Source organism: Gopherus evgoodei, chromosome 6, assembly GCF_007399415.2.
Source record: "Gopherus evgoodei ecotype Sinaloan lineage chromosome 6, rGopEvg1_v1.p, whole genome shotgun sequence".
NCBI lineage: Eukaryota > Metazoa > Chordata > Testudines > Testudinidae > Gopherus > Gopherus evgoodei.
The window spans coordinates 63,184,556-63,207,873 of NC_044327.1; the positions used below are offsets into that span (position 1 = coordinate 63,184,556).

At 39.9% G+C, this 23,318-nt stretch overlaps 1 protein-coding gene across 3 annotated transcripts in view; it reads right to left on the reverse strand.

The window, feature by feature from the left end:
- Window positions 1–23,318, reverse strand: part of COMMD10 (COMM domain containing 10) — a 156,582-nt gene that overhangs the window by 130,860 nt on the left and 2,404 nt on the right. For all 3 annotated transcript variants that reach the window (XM_030566541.1, XM_030566543.1, XM_030566542.1), the window contains exons 3-4: window positions 20,165–20,275; window positions 14,618–14,773 (exon numbers count right to left, since the gene is read on the reverse strand). In XM_030566541.1, coding sequence (XP_030422401.1) covers window positions 14,618–14,773; window positions 20,165–20,275 — 267 coding nt within the window. The remainder of the gene's footprint in view (window positions 1–14,617; window positions 14,774–20,164; window positions 20,276–23,318) is intronic.

The following is a 23,318-nucleotide window of genomic DNA, read 5'->3' on the forward strand; positions in this document are numbered from 1 at the left end:
GAAGGTAACACTACCATGCATAAAGCATATATGCATGTATACTCCCAACAAAGTCAAGAGGATTACTTATACATAGAAGTGTTTGAGGATCTGTCTCATATTAAATCAGTATAAGTTTTTTGAAAATTTAGCTACCTAGTGGGAGTGGGACAGAATGGTACTTAAATTTAGCATGGAATTTAATACTGGTTGGTCAGAAACTTAAAGTAAACTAAGTCTGTGACAAAGGCCAAAACCATAGGCATCTTTGTAGTCTCCTTTGAAACTGCTAGATTACACAGTACTACTGCAACGACTGAGAAGAAAAATGTATACCAAGGAAATTATGGTATGGTATTAAATCTCTTATTGATCTAGCTTACAATGAGCCCATCAATCAGATCAAATCGGCCTCTAGTGATACAGTTACTGATTTTAGCATGACTGAAAATAAATAATATTCATTTTATAAATTTCAATCTTGACACCGCTCTGAGGCTACTTTCTAACAGTAATGATCTTTCTGGTATTAGCAATGTCTACTTAAGCCACTAACATGGACCTTCATGCCTTCAGTTTCAGCCAGTTACTTACTAGGCTGTTAGTAAAGAAAGCACTGATTCACATTTGTATAGAAGATATGTAAAATCCAAAGCTCCTTAACTATTGATGCAACACCCATTTAAAGTCAAGTACTCACATTTATAATTACTTTTCTTTAGAGTTAGTTTGCCAATTTGAAGATGCGCTGGAGCAGTGTGCCTCTGACTCTTCATTAGGGACAAATTTTGCCTTTCCCCTAGTGAGTATACAAGGTATAACTGGGAGCATAAATAGTGTGGTTCCAAGGCACATAGTGGGCAAAATATGGGTCACCCCTACTAAAGGATCCACACCTACTGTGTGCGGAAGCAATTTTCCACTGGGAAATTCCTGTGTCCCAGAAGGGAGGAGGTTTGTGGGAGGAACATATAAGAACAGATCTGGACAACATGCAACTACAAGCATGTGTACGCTGCAATCAGAGATGTGATTGCAGCATGTGTACACACATCCACGCAAGCTCTGATCTAGCAATGAAGCTCTGGTAGTAAAGACTTCAGTATTGTTTAGCCACCTGAGCAAATACTCAGGGGCCCAGATGAAGTCCATACTGCCATAGCTTAACTACAACTGGTACCCAAACTGGCCAGATTAAAGCTAGTTTGGGTGTGCCTCCATGTGCTGCAATCACATACCTTGACTGCAGTGTAGACAAACCTATGTGGCTCCATCAGCCATTTTCCCCACCCATGCACTACCTTGAAGCTGCTGCAGTGACTTGAGCACATCCGGGAGGACAAGGGAATGGAAGATACTTCCCTATGTGACTTCTTAGTATCAAGCTTAACATAGACTATGCACTGAATCCAGTTGCTTTTCATTATTATATAGAAGTTGGAAAAGTTTTGTAGCAGGCTGGCTAGGGCAAGTTCTTGGAATCTAATTAGATTCCTACCTTCTTTGTTGGACCGCAAGCTGGAAACATTTCATAGATCAAGAAAGTCCAGGTTGGTGAGAAAATAGATTATTGTTACTATTACATACATTTGTTGATGGGAATAATGCATACTTCAGTACCTCTGTGGTGATCATAGAATATCAGGGTTGGAAAAGCCCTCAGGAGGTCATCTGCTCCAACCCCCTGCTCAGAGCAGGACCAATCCCCAAAGAGATTTTTGCCCCAGATCTCTAACTGGCCCCCTCAAGGATTGAACTCACAACCCTGGGTTTAGCAGGCCAATGCTCAAACCACTGAGCTATCCCTCCCCCATGATACTGCAGGCTGAAGGTATTATGTAATAAATAGCAGGACAGTACTTTCTTGTGAACTCAGAACCTACAGTAACTTTGCAAAGATCACAATCAAATTACATTGGCTAAGTCTCCATGGGTAAAAACAACAACTTGAGTTTAACCATACAGTATAAATGTGTTTCTAGCATATTAATAATCCCTTTTTCCTCAATCATAGACTTGAAATATAGCCTTTGCTTAAATCAATTAATTTTGAAGTTCCTAGGGCCAAAAACTAACTATAGAAGGTATTATGCACAAAGGCATGTGGTTAAGATGCTATATTAATAAACTAAAATGTAAGGTATACATTTTAGGGTACTCAAAAGTGTGCTAGACACATCACAACGCAGATGAGCTGCTCCAAAATGTGTGCAATATTGTTTCATACATGCCACCATAACAGGGCAACCAACAATGGGGTGAACATGGGGAGGAAAGACAAGGGTTACAGCAATAACATCACCCAACAACTCAGCAGAGACATATGTACAGTATAGTTGAACACATTTTTGTACAGCTTTTAGTAACTATACATTTGAAATAAATGTAAAAAATGTCTTGGTTGACTCACTTCTTGGTGGTGTCATGGAAGAAGGGAATATTAAAAAGGGATCTGAATACTAGGCAGAATAGTAGTCTGATAACTAAATTCCTCTAACTGAGCAGCTGTAAACTGTACCAGAGCTGAGGCAGAATCAGAGAGCCACAACCAGCTCCTGGACAACAGCCCTCTAAAGAAACCAGTGTAAGCTGCATACACCAGAGACTCTAACCCAGAGTTGTCTAGCACTATCTGCACTGCCCACTCAGAGGGACAACTCTGCACGCTCTTTCTTACAGACTATTGAATGAATTTGTACCTGATTAACTTAGAAAAGGCTTAGTCCTACTCCCAACAGCTACAAGCGCTGACAAAAAAAAATCAATTCTTTAAAGCAGGGTTTTAAAAAATGAAATGAAAAAATCCAGTTTCTTGGCTTAAGAAAAGTTAGGGTTTGTTTTAGCTATGTTTCTTAAAGGAACATATATCCATTTTACTCAATCCAAGTGTATGACAGTTCAAAGATAAGAAGCATTTCTCACAAAAAATATCTGAAATAAAAACTGTTTCTTATATTTTATCAGGTCTGCAGTATTACTATATTGCAAGTTCTATGTAAGGAAACTCTTTCAAAGATGATAGGATCTAAGTTTACTCTACTGCTTTATAACAATTTGCAAACTTCAGAGGGTATCTGGAGGGCCACAGCATACGAATATGTCTATGCATCTGGAAGCATGCTTCCCAGCTCAGGCAGATAGCCACACCTGAGCTCTGCTCAAGCTAACGCACTAAAAATAGCAGGATAGCCAAGGGGTAGCATGCATGGTGGCTTGGGCTAATCACCCAAATATGTACACAGAGGGTTTACATGGGTTTGCACTCAGATGGCTAGCCCAAGCTGCTGCCCATACTCCACTGCTATTTTTTAGCATGCTAGCTCAAACAGATTATTGTTACTATTACCTATGTGTATGGCTACCCAGGCTGGGAAACATGTTCCCAGTTAAAGTGAAGACACATCATATGTTTAAGGATCAAAAAAAAGGATACACAACATTTTGATCAAAAACTCTAATGATACAAAATAACCTGGCACACATTAAAATGGATGAAAACTGGCTGACAGATTTCAAAATTTAACTGTAAATAGGGAATCGTCATTAAATGGGTATGCTTCTATTTTTATCAATAACCTGGTAGAAAAACAGTTATCACTGGTAACATTTGAGGATGATATCGAGATTAAGGGAGTGATAAATACCAAAGAGGACAAGTGACAATATGTATTTCGATTTGGCACTGGTGCAACCACTACTGGAATACTGTGTCCACTTCTGGTGTACAGAATTCAAAAATATTACTTCTTTTGTTTCATTTTTACAGTGCAAATATTTGTAATAAAAATATACACTTCAATTTCAGTTGCAATACAGAATACAATATATATGAAAATGTACAAAAGCATCCAAAATATTTAATAAATTTAAATTGGTATTCTATTGTTTAACAGTGCAATTAAAACTGCAATTAATCACAATTAATATTTTTGAGTTGATCTCAAGTTAACCACAATTAATCAACAGCCCTAATATTTTTATTTATATAGCAGCAGAAACTGAACAGTACTGGAAGAACATATGGGAGAAAGAGAAGACTCATAACACCAGTGCAAAGTGGCTGCAGGACCTGAGAACAGAGCACAGCAATCTCCCAGAACAGAAACCAGTTACCATCACAGTAGAAGACATCCAGCAGCGGGTCAAGAACATGAAGAGCTGGACAGCACCTGGACCAGACATGATCCACACCTACTGGCTAAAGAAACTAACAGCAGAGCATGAATGCCTAGCAGCACAGATGAACCAGCTGCTGGCAGCAGGCTCCCATCCAAACTGGCTAACACAAGGAAGGACAGTGCTGATCATGAAAGACCCCTGCAAGGGAATAGAACCATCCAACTACCAGCCAATAACCTGCCTCCCCACAACATGGAAAATCCTATCTGGTATCATAGCCGCCAAGCTACAGGACCATATGGGCCAGTACATGAGCACAGCTCAGAAGGGCATTGGGAACAACACCAGAGGCTCAAAATACCAGTTGCTCATAGACAGAGCAGTCACCCAAGACTCAAGGTCTAGACAGACCAATCTGAGCACAGCCTGGATTGACTACAGGAAAGCCTACGACTCAATGCCGCACACGTGGATCTGTGAATGTCTGCTGCTATACAAAGTCAATAGGATACTAAGGACCTTCCTCAAGAACTCAATGGGACTATGGAAGACAACACTGGAAATCAACTCAAGGCAGCTTGCACAAGTGGCCATCAAGTGCGGCATATACCAAGGTGATGCATTGTCTCCACTGCTGTTCTGCATAGGTTTAAACCCCCTCAGCCAGATAATTACAAGGACTGGATACGGGTATGGGTTTAGGAGTGGAACTACCATCAGCCACCTCCTCTACATGGATGACATCAAGCTGTATGCTAAGAATGAACGAGACATCGACTCGCTAATCCACCTGACGCGGATTTACAGTGAGGATATCGGGATGTCATTCGGACTGGAGAAGTGTGGTCGGATGGTAGTGAAGAGAGGGAAGGTAGTCAAGACTGATGGGGTGGAACTACCAGCGGGCCACATAGCAGACATACAGACCAGCTACAAGTACCTTGGCATCCCACAGTCACATGGAAACCACGATGAGGAGGCAAGGAAGACAGCAACATCCAAGTATCATCAAAGGATAAGACAGGTCCTGAAGAGCCAGCTCAGTGGGAAAACAAGATCCACGCCATTAACAGATAAGCCCTGCCGGTTATCAGATACCCTGCCGGTATAGTGAGCTGGCCAAAGGAGGACATGGAGGCTGCCGATGTGAAGACCCGGAAGCTCCTCAAAATGCACGGAGGTTTCCACCCCAAGTCCAACACCCAGAGACTGTATACCAGCCGGAAAGAAGGCGGGCGGGGCTTGGTGAGCGTCAAAGCCACTGTCCTGGATGAAACCCAAAGCATCCAGGAGTACATCAGTAAGATGGCCCCCAAAGATGAGCTGCTGAGAGAATGCCTGAGGCGGCAGCAGACATGGGAGGAAGACCAAGCAGAAGAAGTGCCATGGCAAGACAAGATCCTGCATGGGATGTACCATCGACAGATAGCTGAGGTGGCTGACATTGGGAAATCCTACCAGTGGCTGGAAAGGGCTGGACTAAAAGACAGCACTGAGGCACTGATCATAGCAGCACAGGAACAGGCACTGAGCACCAGATCCATTGAAGCAGGGGTCTACCATACTAGAGAGGACCCAACGTGCAGACAGGCCTCAGAGACAGTCCAACACATAGTGGCAGGATGTAAGATGCAGGCAGGAACAGCATACACTGAACAGCACAACCAAGTGGCTGGCATTGTGTACAGGAACATCTGCACAGCGTATGGGCTAGATCCTCCCAAGACCAGATGGGAGATTCCACAGAAGGTTGTGGAGAATAACAGGGCTAAGATTCTGTGGAACTTCCAGATCCAGACAGACAAGCAGGTACTGGCCAATCAACCAGACATCATGGTAATAGATAAGGACCGGAAGACAGCGATGGTGATAGATATAGCAGTGCAAGTGACAGCAACATCAGGAAGACGGAGTATGAGAAGCTGCAGAAGTACCAGGGCCTGAAAGAGGGACTAGAGAGGATGTGGAAAGTGAAGGCCAAAGTGGTCCCAGTGGTGGTAAAAGCACTCGGGGCTGTGACTCCTAAGCTGGGTGAGTGGCTCCAACAGATCCCAGGAACAATATCAGAGCTCTCTGTCCAGAAGCGTGCAGTGCTAGGAACAGCTAAGATACTGCGCAGAACCCTCAAACTCCCAAGCCTCTGGTAGAGGACCCGAGTTTGAGGAAGACACATACCACCTATAGGGGTGTGGGGGGGGAGAAATATATATTATACATATATACACACACTCATATTTTATATTATATATATATATATACACACACACACACACACACGCACACGCACACGCACACGCACACATTATATATTTATGCAAACACTCTGAAGTTATAAATTCCAGAATTAAAGGTTGCCTGTGGGGAAGAGATTTCTGATAGTTAGATGGCTCTTTAATGTAATGAAAAAAGGCATAACAAGATCCGATGGTTGGAAGCTAAAGCTAGACAAATTTAGACTAGAAACATGACACAAATTTTTAACATTGAGGGTAATGAAGAATTGGAATGACTTAATCTAGGGATTCATCATCACTTTAAGTTTAAATAAAGTTTGGACATCATTTTAAAGGATATGCTATTGCCTAAATAGAAATGACTGGTTGAGGATCCATGTCCTGTGTTGTGTAAGAAATCAGATGTAATATTCCTTTCTACTTTTAAAATCTATTAATTTTGCAAGGCGCACACACAAAGAAGTTCTGATATTTTGTGTGCAAAACTTCATAGGCCCTTTTCTCCTGTAACTTTTTAACTCTGATGGAAGAGTTAGAGGAAGAGAAACTTCAGAAAAATACCCACTGTGATGGGGGCAGCTGCCCCTCACTAATAGGTATGGGGTTAAAGCCACCCTGGGGAGGCTGCATGGGAGACAGCCAATGAGGAAAAGGCTTATAGTGCCAGCCAATCGGGAGCTTTATTGGAACAGCAAATCAGGGCCAGGTTGGCCCATATAAGAAGGGGCTGCTGAGCAGAGGAGGAGGCAGTTACTCCATGAAAAGTGAGGGAGGAGGACTGGCTGTTTAGAAGGCTGGAGCACCATGGACAGAGCAGTGCTCGGCAGGGTCAGCAGGGTAGGAGAAAGCTCCAGGCTGCCAGACTGAGGCCCTGATACAAGGGCAGAAAAGATACTAGGACTGCGGGGAAGCGGCTCAGGGAAGGTGACAGCAGAATTGGAGGAGTGGCAGTACATGGCTGCCAGCTATAGGGTCCCTGGGTCGGGACCCAGAGTAGCAGTCAGGCCAGGGTTCCCCCCTTGCCACTTAGGGGAGCGGCTGGAGAACAGACTGCAGTTTGCCACTGAGGCAAGTGGTTGGACTAAGGACCGTCAGTCACCCGGAAGGGGGGAAGAACCAAGTGGGGCACAGCCGGAAGGCTGTGTCCAGAAGGGGACAGTGAGAGACACCACTAGACGAGGGCCCTCCGGTGAAACGAGATCTAATTCCCAGGACAGCCAGTCATGCTCTGTTATACCCACCTCCTATCAAAAGATGAACATTTTATGGGGACAGATGTTATTCAGGTAGAGAGGTGGAAGAGAGGAAAGAAGAGAACTACTAGTGCATTGGCTTCCTCTTCTAGAGCTGAGCCCTTATATCGACACTTTCTGGGGCAAGGACTGTTATTCAAGAAATGGACTTTTTAGTCACTCATGATGACATAACTGAACCATTTGGGCACTTACACTGTCATCTTTTGAGATGGATAGTTGCCAACACTTCCTTTATATGGTAAAACCCAGCTGTTAGGTGGCAACCAGAAGGAGAAAGAGAGCAACCTGGACAGGAGAATTACAGGGGGAGCATCAAGTCAGGGGAGAGGTTCCCAAGGACTGGAACCTGAATGGAGACTGGAAAGCTGAGGAGGCCTACCAGAATCACAGTACAGCCCCAAGTGGGAAGGGATAGCTCAGTTGTTTGAGCATTGGCCTTCTAAACCCAGGATTGTGATTCAATACTTGAGGGGGCCCCTTAGGACCAAGTACTGATTTTACCCCAGATCCCTGCTAGTGAAGGAAGGGGGCTGGACACAATGATCTTTCAGGATCCCTTCCAGCTCTATGAAATAGGTATATCTCCATATATTATAAGGAGAAGGGCTGGGAGCCCTGAAATCAAGAGGAAGGAGTGACCAAGGAAGGCTCTGTGGAATGCTGCAGCAACATAGATGCTGGTGGAGGGCTGTGGAATCCTTTAACCAAGAGGAAGGGGTTGTAAGTTCAGGGACCAGGTGAACACTTGTACAAAAAACTCTAGAGACCAGGTCCCCTCCCTGCATTCTAGGCAGAACCCCAACCCACAGTCTAGCTTCAGAGCTGGGCAAGAAACAGTTTTCCCATCTTGTGAAACTTTTTGTGATTTCAAGTGTTCCTGTTCTGCACTGGGACAAAACAGATGTTTTGAAGTTTTTTGTGGAGGAGAGAAGAGAAAGAAGGGGGAAAAAAAGAGAGAGAGAGCACGAGTGCTTATCCACCCTAAGACAACCTGCAGCCTGATGGTCAGGGCAAATATCTGGGATGTGGGAGATGCAGGTTCAAGTCCCTGGTCTAAATCAGACAGATTAATTAACTGAATTTGGATCTCTCACAGCCCATCTGAGTGTCCTGGCCAAGAGGCTATTCTTGGGAGGGTCTCTCTCTGGTTTTAACCAAAAATTCCCTCCTGAACCTAAGAAACTTTTCCTGATGCTTCCCCCTTCCCCTCCAAGGTCAGTTTTGACAAATCACCATTTTCCAGACAAAAAATGTTTTGCTGAAAAATTCCCATCACTGCTCTATACTTCATGTCCTTTAATCCTTCCACCTAGACGCATCCAGCCAAATTCAAAACTTATTTTACAGTAAGTCTATAAATACTCAAGTGCAGCTTATTAAGGCCTAAAATAAATGTGTACAAAAAGGATAAATTTGCATGTGGTACATCAAACATCAATATCTGAACCAATAAAGTTTTGGAATTACTGCTCTAAAAGTGGCCAGATTTTCAGAGGAGCTGAGCACCCTATTGACTATAGGTCAATGGGAATTGCTTGTACTCAGCATCTCTTAACATCTGATCCCTTATTCAGGATTTAAGCACCCAAGTTTGAAATTTGTGGCGTAAACCTGTGCGTGATAAATTGCTGAATGCACCTCTTTGGGCTTGTCTACACTGACACACAGTTCAGCCTATACAGGTGTGAATAGCAGCACGCACCAGTACTGTGTTATAACTCCCCCATGTGGAAACTGCAGGCACTAACTAAAACATTCCTAGTTCACCTTAACATAGTTGTGTTTGAAGAGGACTATATTAATGCAAACTAGGCATCTTTCAGTTTGCACCCACAGCATCCACCCAAGAGTGTTACATTGCAGCATTTTGGTGCACACTGCTATTCACAAACCCCTTCCCCTCTGTCCAAACTGCAGGGCAGCGCAGTTATCACATCAGTCTGACTATTAGAGAAACTCATAATGCATTAGTAAAGTTACTGGAATTTGGTACTTTACCTTTGCAAGGATCATCCTAATATTGTGTCTGTGTCTCTCATTAAAAGGACAGCAATATTAGGATTGGATTAAAACACTAATATACTGGAAAGGGACATAAAAGAGTACATCTTAACAATAATGGAGCTTCATATGGGAAACAGAAGTTGATGAATGTTACAGGACAAGTTCTCAAAGAGGCTTTGCTATTTTTTTTTGCACACAAAGATGATTAATGTACAAATGGCCGACTTATCTGCAGGGATAGGCAGCACAAATATTTTGTACACATGGGCTAAGCTTTTTAGAAGAGCCTAAGGAAGTTAGTTGCTGAGCTTCCATTAAATGTCCATGGATTTGGGCATGTTAGACTCCTTTAAAAATCCCACAGATATATTCTATCATTTGCACATGTAAGTAATAACATGTGAAAACTAAACATGCAAAGGAGCATGCATGTAAACAGATACCGTATGTTGAATACTTGGAACATAAATAAAGCATACATGTGCAAAAATACACACACAAGTACAACCACATGAGTGTATTTAAACAGTTCCAACTATTTTGAAAAAGGTTACCTCAAAGATCTTCCACGTTTTATATACATATATTAGGATACTGTTGTCAAAGAGTATTTCTAGTTAGATTATACACCTCTGCTTTCCATGCAGATGCTATTCCAGCCTCAGTGAAAACATCTTTAATTGTTTCAAGGGATGTTCAGGATTCCAATATATTTGTATTCTTTCATTAGGGGCTGATGAAAATATTACAGTGAGGTTACTGCTAGAACTAAAACAACATATTCCGAATAAGAAAACAATGTATATTTTTCCAATATTGCCAACAGTACAAAAAAAAAGCATTTTGTGAAAATAAAAACTAAAGTGACGACACCAAATAATCTTTTGACTTTGATGATGGTTAAATATTTTTGGACTTTATCACTGAGTGTACAATGGTTAAGAAAATCCAGTACTATGCAATTACTTTAATAATACATAAACAAACACTGAAAGGTTAGATGAAAGAATTTACAAGGATATGACACCAACAATATAGCAAAACCATAAACAAAGTCCTGCAGGCTTATCCTATTTTGATTTTAAAATTCTTTCTATTTGGAGCTGATTAGGCAGCTGAGAAGATAGTGGCTAGTTCTGCATTTCCAAGTTCTTAGTAAGGGAAACCTCCCATTAACTTCAAGGGGAGATTTTTCTTGAGTAAGATCTGCATGACTGAGTCCTTAAAGATTTCTGAAGCAAGCAGCCAAAATAAATTCATAACACTATCCCAATATTTAACTTAGAGAGTGACACCTGGTTCCTTACATTCCTACATTCAGCTCTCTCTCAAGTTTGAGTAAAGTATCATACAACATCCTAAAAATCCAGAAGTTGCCCCACAGAAAAACGGTAATTTAAACATATGTCTAGGCACCCAGGTTAAACCTATACTTGTTCGGGTAAACAACTAAGGTGAGTGCAACATTCCATTATTTCACTAGAAGACAGTTGTTCTACTGGAAGATTATTAATTATGAACCATATTCAGAGTTTGCTTATATTAGGAGGCTTGAGTGTAATACACTGGACACAATGTGGTTTCATTACATGAGATTAAGACAAATACATGAAGAATCGCCAGAAAGGGATTCAAGATGACATATCAGATGCAAGTCTCCAAAAGCAAACACAAAAGAGGGAAGCAAAGGCATATTACCCACAAACAAGGCCACGCTTAGCACTCACAGAGCAAAATTCAGGATGGACACAACCCCAAAGAGTGGAGGCCAAAAGGTCATGTCTGGTAAATTTGCATATGCCCAACAGTAGTCAACAGCAAGCCAGCTCCCAGTATGTAGTTATATGCTACGCATGAAGAGAACTCGACTGAATAAAATATGCTATGGAACATAGCATATTTTAAGACCAACACAGCCTTTTCATTCTGACTTTATTTTCTTTGTCAGGATCACACTTCATTTTAACAGGTAGTTTGTGTATTCTAGGAAGTGTATTTTGGTTACTCACTCATTTGATATACAAGTGACATTTGCTGTTAAAGTCAGAGTGACACTACTCTAGATTAACTAACTTCTGGCACTTCAGTGTATGAAAGCTGAATATCTAGGTGTTTGTAAACATATCTTTTTCAAAAGAAGGGAAGCCTCATGTGCAAATCTAGTATTTGTGTTCCCAAACTATCAACTATTTGCTTCACTGGATATCTGAGTGCACAAATATTTGATTTGCACATACAGTCACAGTAACTGCATGCCTTAATGAAGCCTTTGCTTCATGTCTTGGCTTTAGTCTTCACAGCTGAGGATGTTAGGGAAATTCCCAAACCTGAGACATCCTTTGTAGGTGACAAATCTGAGGAATTGTCACAGATTGAAGTGTTTAATTTAGAGGAGGTTTTGAAATTAATTGATAAAATTAACAACAAGAAGTCACCAGGACCAGATGGCATTAACCCAAGAGTTCTGAAAGAATGCTAATGTCAAACTGCGTAATTATTAACTACGGTTTGTAACGTGTCCTTCAAATCAGTTTCTTTACCCAGTAACTGGAAGATAGCTAATTTAAGGCCAATATTTTAAAAGGGCTCTAGAGGTGATCCCAGCAATTACAGACCAGCAAGTCTAACGTCAGTACTGGGCAAATTAGTTGAAACAATAGTAAAGAATAAAATTGTCAGACACATAGAAGAACATAAATTGTTGGGCAAAGGTCAACATGGCCTCTGTAAAGGGAAAATCGTGTCTTACTAATCTATTAGAATTCTTTGAAGGAGTCAACAGATATGCGGACAAAGGGGATCCAGTGGACGTAGTGTACTTAGATTTCCAGAAAGCCTTTGACAAGGTCCCTCACCAAAGGCTCTTACGTAAATTAAGCTGTCATGGGATAAAAGGGAAGGTCCTTTCATGGATTGAGAACTGGTTAAAAGACAGGGAACAAAGGGTAGGAATAAATGGTAAATTCTCAAAATGGAGAGGGGTAACTAGTGGTGTTCCCCAAGGGTCAGTCCTAGGACCAATCCTATTCAACTTATTCATAAATGATCTGGAGAAAGGGGTAAACAGTGAGGTGGCAAAGTTCGCAGACGATACTAAACTGCTCAAGATAGTTAAAACCAAAGCAAACTGTGAAGAACTTCAAAAAGATCTCATAAAATGGCAAATGAAATATAATGTGGATAAATGTAAAGTAATGCACATTGGAAAAAATAACCTCAACTATACATACGATAGGGGCTAATTTAGCTACAACTAATCAGGAAAGAGATCTTGGCGTCATCATGGATAGTTCTCTGAAGACATCCATGCAATGTGCAGCGGCAGTCAAAAAAAGCGAACAGGATGTTAGGAGTCATTAAAAAAGGGATAGAGAATAAGATGGAGACTATCTTATTGCCCTTATATAAATCCATGGTACGCCCACATCTTGAATACTACGTACAGATGTGATCACCTCATCTCAAAAAAGATACACTGGCATTAGAAAAGGCTCAGAGAAGGATAACTAAAACAATTAGGGGTTTGGAACAGGTCACATGTGGAGATTAAAGAGGCTAGGACTTATCAGCTTGGAAAAGAGGAGACTAAGGGGGGATATGATAAGAGGTATATAAAATCATGAGGGATGCGGAGAAAGTGAATCAGGTAAAGTCATTTATTTGTTCCCATAATATAAGAACTAGGGGCCACCAAATGAAATTAACGGGCAGCAGGTTTAAAACAAATACAAGGAAGTTCTTCTTCACACAGCACCCAGTCAGCTTGTGGAACTCCTTGCCTGAGGAGGTTGTGAAGGCTAGGACTATAACAGGGTTTAAAAGAGAACTAGATAAATTCATGGACGTTAAGTCTATTAATTGCTATTAGCCAGGATGGGTAAGGAATGGTGTCCCTAGCCTCTGTTTGTCAGAGGGTGGAGATGGATGACAGGAGAAAGATCACTTGATCATTAGGTTCACTCCCTCTGGGGCACCTGGCATTGGCCACTGTTGGCAGACAGGATACTGAGCTGGATGGACCTTTGGTCTGACCCAGTATGGCCATTCTTATGTTCTTACACAACCGTGCAAAAGCCTGAGTTTCTGCCTTTTAGAAAATTGGGCCCTTAATCCTGTTCTAAGTTTCTCTACTCTCTTCCATGCCCCAATTCTTTTGTCCCAAAATTTGGATTTAACTGTGGCAGGAAGTTTAAAATTTGTGACCATAAACAAATACATTCATTTCCTGTCAGTGTATTAAGTATTCTTTATGAATTAGTTTTGTGTTCTATATTTTTTTTACTTCTACACCAATAAAAACACAACAAAATTATCAAATGATCAACTGTTATCTTAAGACAGACAAAGCACAGAACCAAGACTAGTTTTCTCCAGTGCTGTGCAACCATTTTACAATACTAATCATGGCATCTTGTAATATAAGGGCCAATCCCACATATACTTACTACTGAGAAAACGCTTACAATTGTAAGAAGTTCTTTTAAAGTCAACGGAAGTATGAATTACATCTGATCAAAAGCATTTGTAGGTTCGGGCCCTAACATGGAGATAGTGGAACACCACACACACTGCACTTAAAAAGCTCACTTTATTAATAGGAGGAAAGAAGCAAACATGTTTAAAGCTAATGTCCTCTATACTCTAGTTAAATTACACAATATTTAAGGACCCATATATTGTGCATTTTATCTACTTCCATGTCATTCATTCATTGCTTCATACACATTGTTACAGGATATACTCATCCAAATTCTTGGTTGGTGAGCGGCATTATCTTCAATGGAGTTATACTGATTTCTGATTTACACCAGTTTACAACATACTTTGTGTAATTTAAGTAGAGTACAGGATTTTGAAGTGTCAAACCTATGACATACATTATACATAAAATTTCCTTATTGATTTCTTTAATTGGTTGATCAATAGAATTTGTCCTTACAAAACAAAAAAGGAATATTGTAATATTTGTGTCCTAATAATTATTGTTTTAACTACTAGTTCCACTTAAACTAGAACAATTGCTACCTTTTGAGGGGCCAAAATCCTCTGCCTGAACTTTTCAATTGTATCTTGACCTGCTGCAGTCCATGCACTGACAAATGCTTCTGCTTTGTCTTGATCAAGGTGAATGCTCTCCAGCTGCTGTTGCAGAATAGCTGGTTTCAGGTTATGATAGACTGCCTGTACAGCAGAAAAAACAAGTTAACTCCATTTTGGCACATGCAACTTTAGTACTTGATTAAGAAAAGCACTTTTCTAAATAGGGATGTTCTTCTCTATAGAAGTCTAAATGGTTTGGTTTTTCAGTCTAAAATAAAGTACTCTAATGCAAAACAAAAGTATATGTTACATGATTACTATGACCCTAGGAGCCCCTTAATGCCAGTTGACAAAGGACCCACCATACAGTATCTCACATCAGGCCTGACCCACTCATTACATCCAATACACTGTTGTCATAATATTATCTGAAGTGTATCATATATGGTATCTTATGTAAACTGCTGACCCTCAGGCACCAAAAATCATTGTGTGGTATACATACATGTTGTGTGTGTGCTGTATTTAGGAGGCAGTGCATAAATCCAGCTTGTCCTAGATAAAGCAATGTGTATTTACCTGTCTGACTAGCTTGCTTCCAGGCAAAGGGCAACTGAGGAATATTTACATTAAAGTGAACAAAGCCATCAAGCTAACAAGGAGGGGAGAAGACAGTGTAGTAATCACATCTGGGGGACAGAATCTGCAGCTCAGTATGCCTTCCTGGCTCTTGAGGCAGAGAAAATGGACATTGGAAAACATAAGGAGAGCAAAAAGCCATTGGAGTTATCTTTCTCTTTGGGGACATAAGGTACAGCACCCTCTGAGCCTGTGAAAATTGGATCACCTACTTCAGAGGCTAAGGATGTTGGCAACTTGATGGAAGTAAGAAAACTGCTTAGGCAAATACTGTAACTTGCTAAAATTAAGTTTTAGTCACTAGAAAATATGTTTTATTTTGTTTTGCTTGTAACCAAACTTGTCTCTTTCTCTTGCTTTGCATCACTTAAAACTCTGTTCTTTGTTAATAAACTTATTCTTGTTTTACTATAAAACCATCTCATTGCTGTGTATTAAAGTGAAGTGTGAGTCTTCAGCTACCCTAACCAGGTGATGCATTCTGATTCCTTGGAGGCAGAAAATAATTACTATGAGTGTCCAGTGAGAGGGAATGGACACTGCAAGGAAACATCTCTGGGGGAATTCAGGTTCACTGATTGTTACCTGCAAGGCAAGGTCTGGACTGGCAGAGTCTTGAAGAGTTTGCTGGCTAGGCAGACAGGCTGGTGTTATAAACAGATAGTTAAGGGTTAATGTCTCTTATCTGTAAAGGGTTAAGAAGCTCAGTGAACCTGGCTGACACCTGACCAGAGGACCAATGGAGGGACAAGATACTTTCATATCTTGGTGGAGGGAAGTCTTTGTTTATGCTGTTTGTTTTGTTCGTTGTTCTCTCTTGGGGCTAAGAGGGGCCAGATGTGCAACCAGGTCTTTCTCCAATCTTTCTGAAACAGTTCCTCATGTTCAAAATAGTAAGTACTAGCTAGAAAGGCAGATTAGTTTTATGTTTGTTTTCTTACCTTGCAAATGTGTATTTTGCTGGATGGATATTTTTCCTCTGTTTGCTGTAACTTGTATCTTAGGCGAGAGGGGGAGGGAGTCCCTCTAGTCTATATGAGCTGAGGACCCTGTAAACATTTTCCATCCTAATTTTACAGAGATAATTTTTACTTTTTCTTTCTTTTATTAAAAGCTTTCTTTTTTAAGAACCTGACTGACTTTTTTCCCTTGTTTAAGACCCAAGGGGATTGAGTTTGAACTCACCAGGGGATTGGTGGGGGGAAAGAAGGTGGGGGGAAGGTTAATTTCTCTCTGTTTTAAGATCCAAGGAGTTTGGATCAGTGTAACTCTCAGGGTAACCCAGGGAGGGGAAAGTCTGGGAGGGGGAATGGTTTATTTCCCCTTGTTTTAAGACCCAAGGGGTTTGGGTCTTGGGGCCCCAGGGAAGGTTTTGGAGGACAGGGAGTGTACCAGACACTGGAATTTCTGGTTGGTGGCAGCGCTATCAGATCCAAGCTCGGAATTAAGCTTAGAAGGGTACATGCAGGTCCCCACTTTCTGGACGCTAGAGTTCAAAGTGGGAATAGTACCTTGACAGCTAGTGTGCCAGGGAGCTGACAGACAGCTTGGCAGTAGCAAAGCTCTCACTCTTTCTGGGGCAGAGGGATAATACAGTAGAGCTCAGTTCTGGTTGTCTTGAGCAGAATGTCACAATGACATTTTTTCAAAACTATTATTTTCCATGCAAAAGTTACAATGGCCAACATATCTTTCCATCCCTTAAAAATAAGTGTTCTATTCTTTACGGCCTAGTATATCACCTTGGCACTTCTTCATGGAAACAAAAAAAAAGAAAGTGAAGTCAAAAACCATTTTTAACATTTTCTGTCTTTCTCTCCCAAACTGACCTTTTCGTAAGATTTTGTTATTTTTTACATGAGTAAAGCACAATCCAGCACAGAAGCATTTTGACTGAGTTTATTTACTGACAAAAATATTCACACTTTCTGTAAGAACGATATTAAACACTTAGATTAGAGATGTAATTTAGCCAAAATGTATGCAAAACAACATGGAACCAAACTGCAGGCCCAAGTCTGCAAATTCTTACTCATAAAAGTAGTCCCACTTAAATGGGATTACTCGTGTGAATAAAAAGACTGATTACATAAGCACATTAGAACACAAGAACGGCCATACTGGTCAGACCAAAGGTCCATCTAGCCCCGTATCCTGTCGTCTGACAGTGGCCAATACGAGGTGCCCCAAAGGGAATGAACAGAACAGGTAATCATCAAGTGATCTATTCCCTGTCAGCCACTCCCAGCTTCTGGCAAACAGAGACTAGGGACACCATTCCTGCCCATCCTGGCTAATAGCCATTGAAGGACCTATCCTCCATGAACTTATCTAGTTCTTTTTTGAACCCTGTTAAAGTCTTGGCCTTCATAACATCCTCTGGCAAGGAGTTCCACAGGTTGACTGTGTTGTTTAAAAAAATACCTTTTTATTTGTTTTAAATCTGCTGCCTATTAATTTCATTTGGTGACCTAGTTCTTGTTACGAGAAGGAGTAAATAACATTTCTTTCTTTACTTTCTCCACACTAGTTATGATTTTATAGACCTCTATTATATCTGCCCTTAGTCGTCTCTTTTCCAAAGCCCCAGTCTTATTAATCTCCCCTCATATGGAAGCCGTTCCATACCTCTAATGATTTTTGTTGCCTTTTCTGAACCTTTTCCAATTCCAATATATCTTTTTTGATATGGGGCGACCTCATCTGCACGCAGTATTCAAGAGGTGGGTGTACCATGGATTTATAGAGAGGCAATATGATATTCTGTCTTATTCTCTATCCCTTTCCTAATGATTCCCAACGTTTTGTTCGCTTTTTTGACTGCCACTGCACATTTAGTGGATGTTTTCAGAGAACTATCCACAATAACTCCAAGATCTCTTTCTTGAGTGGCAACAGCTAATTTAGACCCTATCATTTTATATGTACAATTTGGATTATGTTTTCCAATGTGCATTATTTTGTATTTATCAACATTGAATTTCATCTGCCATTTTGTTGCCCAGTCACCCAATTTTGTGAGATCTTTTTACAGCTCTTCGCAGTCTGCCTGTATCATCTTCAAATTCTGCCACCTCACTGTTTACCCCTTTTCCAGATCATTTATGAGTGTTAAATAGGACAGGGCCCAGTACAGACCCTGGGGCACACCACTATTTACCTCTCTCCATTCTGAAAACTGACAATTTATTCCTACCCTTTGTTTCTTATCTTTTAACTAGTTACTAATCCACAAGAGGACCTCCCTCTTATCCCATGACAGCTTACTTTGCTTAAGAGCTTTTGATGAGGGACCCTGTCAAAAGCTTTCTGAAAATCCAAGTACACTATATCCCCTGGATCCCCCTTGTCCACATGCTCGTTGACCCCCTCAAAGAATTCTAGTAGATTAGTGAGGCATGATTTCCCCTTACAAAAGCCATGTTGACTCTTCCCTAACAAATTATGTTTATCTATATGTCTGACAATTTTGTTCTTTACTATGGTTTCAGCCAGTTTGCCCAGTACTGAAGTCAGGCTTACTGGCCTGTAACTGTCAGGATCACCTCTGGAGCCCTTTTTAAAAATTGGAATCACATTAGCTATCCTCCAGTCATTTGGTACAGAAGCTGATTTAAATGATAGGTTACATACTACAGTTAGTAGTTCTTAATTTTCACATTTGAATTCCTTCAGAACTCTTTGGTGAATATCATCTGTTCCTGATGACTTATTTCTGTTTAGTTTATCAATTTGTTCCAAAACCTCCTCTAATGACACCCCAATCTGGGACAGCTCCTCAGATTTGTCACCTAAAAAGAATGGCTCAGGTTTGGGACTCTCCCTTACATCCTCAGCCGTGAAGACCAATGCAAAGAATTAATTTAGTTTCTCCAGAATGGCCGTATCATCCTTGAGGGCTTCTTTAGCATCTCAATCGTCCAGTGGCCCCACTGGTTGTTCAGCAGGCTTTCTGCTTCTGATGTACTTAATTAAAAAAAAAAAAAAAAAAAAAAAAGATTTGCTATTGCTTTCTGAGTCTTTGGCTAGCTAGTCATCAAATTCTGTTTTGGCCTTCCTAATTACATTTTTACATTTCATTTCCCACAGTTTATGCTCCTTTCTATTTTCCTCACTTGGATTTAACTTCCACTTTTTAAGTAGAGGCTTACATGATTGATATCTTAAATAATAAAGCTATTGCAGAGTAACTTTGTACAATATTATGAAATATTTATCTAAAACATCAAGGAGGAAATGTTTCTCACAGTTTTGCAAGTGGGTTTTATTATTGTTGTTGTTTAAATATTGTATGCTCCATTTTAAAGTATGTCAATGTATTTAGTGGCTTATATTTTTTGCCACCCACAACAGCAAATGTTGCTGGCGCCCCCACAAGCAGCTGAGTTTCAAAAAAAAAAAAAAAATTAAAAAAAAAGCTTGAATTGATGTGTCATGCCCTAAGACTGGCTCTGGCACTTGGGGCCAGATTCTGATACTCTTGATACATAGCACCTTACTCCATGAGTTCTCCCATTCACTTCAACAGAAACAGGGATGTATCTGTGAAGCTTGATACTGCTCAGTGTGAGTGAGAGGATCACAAGCTGGTGCTCAGAGATGTTTTGATAAGTACAGGATACAGACTGAAGGCAAGCTTCTACCCCCGTTTAGTCACATTAAGTAGAACCTTGCTCCTCAAGTACAACCCTAATTTCAATGAGACTACTTGTCAAGTAAGATACTATGCAACATTAGTCAAGAAGGCAGAATCAAACCTTGAATAAATAAATAGCAAGACTGTGATATTTGTTTTCGGGAAGTGTCTATTTTAACTTGCTCTGTATAGTAATTTTTCTACCAAACAAGCATTAGTTTCAAATATTTAACAATTCATACTAATAAAAATGGTACCTGTTCCAAAATAAATGATATAGTTTCAAGGACTAAATGAAGATCTTGCTTCTCCACTGAAAACGCAGCTTGTAGTTTTTCTTCCTCCTCTTCACTGAAACTGCTCTCAGTCTGAAGTAAAAAAATGGATTTATTCCTAGTATTCCATCTGTCATTCTCCAAAAGGCAAGTTTAGTTAAAACATTAAAGAGTCGGGGGGGGGTTGTTTCTTTTTCCTCTCATATTTAAAAACAAACAAACCTTGTCAGAGCAAAAACTATATCAGGATACCAAGGGCCTGACCAAAACCCCACTGACTTCAGTGAGCCGCTCCATTGCTTTTAATCAGGCTTTATGAAATATGCATACAAGTGCACACTTTTCTCTCTGTATACAAAAAACATGTTTGAAATTACTGTGCAAAAAAACTCATCTTTTGACCATATTTTATAATATGCATTATGCGGAAAAAGTTACATATTTATACTTGACAATACAAACCAGTGAAAACACTGTAATGTGTACTGGCTGAACTAGAAATAAAAGCACCAAAGAGAAGGCAAAGATGTAGTGCAGATATATATGCTTCTCTTGGTTTGCTATTGACATTCCTCTGGTCTGAACACAAGTCTATTTTTTTCTAAAAGACTCAATAATAAAGGTCTATTTGGAGAAATTTAGAAAACCACATACAAAAAGTCAAAAATTTACAACGTCGTATTAAAGATCACTGAATGGAAAATCTTACTGAACTAATGTACTGAATGTTTAAAAATAATGCAAATATTGTCATCTGTTAAAACAGAATGTTCTATGTTTTAGACATAGTGAGGCCAATTAGCAATCCAGTAACTGCACAGCTACTTAAAAATAGCAGTTGAGCTGTGAGAGCAAAGAAGATGTAATTATAAGGAGACCTGAATGGTCAAAATATTTGAATCTCTAACAAGAATGCAAAAATGAAAATATTAGTTTAATCTTTGTACGCAGTGTTGTTGTAGCCACATGTGTCCCAGGATATTAAAGAGACACGGTGGGTGAGGTAATACCTTCCATTGAACCAACTTCTGTCAGTGAGACAGACAAACTTTCGAGTTTACACGGAACTCTTCTTCAGTCCTGAAGAAGAGCTCTGTGTAACCTTGAAAGCCTGTCTCAGGTTAATCTTTAGCTTTTAGAAGGAAATATGCAGCTTTAAGTATCTTCTCTAACACAAGTAAATTTATTTAAAATGTCCAGCAATTCAGTGCTCCCTACAGTTAGACAACTCATGGCTCATGAAACTGGTAATGTAATACAGAGTCTTCCACCCAATTCATTCATTCACATCCAGTGCAGGCCAATAGTCACCAAAAATTATTATGCTATATAATGGTAATTTAATAGGTTAGGTGACATTAAGTTAATGGCTCTTTCCCCCTGCTAGTGGGCAAATATCTTCATTCATAAGTAAATCACAGTTACTATTACCAGACTCTCATTAGCAATTTCATCAGAAAAATCAATAATTGAATCAAAGAGATGAAACAACCCTCATATTCCTAGAGGTGGTCCCGCTAGAGCGTAGTCTGAACAATAAAGGTAAATCTTTATTATTATTATTTTTAGCCACACTGTGCTGTCCTATGTCTAGACTTCAATTTCCAATGCTATCAGTTTGGCACCTTCTATAATTCTAAATTCTTTAAAAAAATAAATAAATAATACAAGTTTGCATCCATCAAACACTGATATAATGACTAGGGGAAATTGGACACAAATGAGCAAATATGTACCCATGCACCTGGAGGGGAAGACCAAGTTTCCGTTACTATTGTTCTCACTATTATATATTGTGCTTTTCTGTTCTCTTGTAACAAAAAATAATAAAAGACTTGCCTCTAATCTAATTAATCTAGTTACTAGTCTTCCTTTTCCATTTTATATAGGTCACAAATGCAGATTGTGCATAAGCTTGATTCTATTCAATCTGACTCATCTAGATTCATCCATTCCTGGCATGTACACAGAGGCACATTTTTTGATTAAATATTATACAAAACCTAACTTAGGATCAAAAGAAATATTTCATAAAGTCAAAAGAAAATTTCCAACAAAAACAGCATGTTTGGATTTAAACATTTTCCTCTAGCTTTCCACTGGAGCACTTTTCTGATTCATTAGTGCCAGAAAGTCAATCTAACACCAGATATAAACAGAAGTGACTATTACTGACTATTCATTCTATTTTCATTACCCAAACTGCAAGAAATGAAAAACACAGGCAGGGAGCATAAATGGTGAATAATTAATTATGGGCTTTATTCTCACCTCTAACATCGCAAGGGCATAAGAGGGGAAAGCCAGCTCCAACCTTCCTCCCAAACCAATGGAAGCTCAACAGCGGTCCAGATCCACCAATAAGCAAGGCAGGGTCTAGAGGCTGCAGAACCCATATTCACTTAAATCCATTAGGCAATCCTATGAAACCTACTGCAGAATCTATAATACCTTGGGGTTCCCTGGGAAGGCAGAGGGCTGGGTGAGAGGGATTCCTCTTGACTTTGGAAGGTCCCTCCAGATTCACATTTTGTAACCCCCAGGGATTTACCCCGGAGAGGCAAGGGTGAGGTATATACAATAAAAAGGAAACTTGTGCCTCCCAATGGAAGAATTCCAAGGAAAAAGTTTCATTACATGGCATTTTCACCCTCCTATGCAAAATTAATATGAATAGAGGAGATCATGAATGCAGATTTTAAAAATACCTTCAGTTTTAATAATCTTGAGTGTTAGTACAGGTTAGAACCACTGTTCTAAAATATTATTTGAAACAGGTGTTTCCTTTGAAAATATGCTTTATTGATCTCTCTTGCCTGACAATATTTCATAACTTTTTTTTCAAAGGTTAAGGGTCACAATTGCTCAGTTTTGCTTCACAATTCTTACAGGCCAGAGGACATACATGTTGATATACTTGTCAAACAAAAAAGTGACTATCTCCATCATACAGAATAGTACAACAACAATCATGACATCCTTTACAAATAAAAAGGAGAAGAGCTTCTGCAGATTATTGTATTATAGAGTTGATCAATATCACATTTCATAATGATTTTTGTTCATAAATTGGCAGATTTCTGGGATTTCATCCATGGTATTGTACAGGGTCTGTAAACACTGACATGATTTAGGA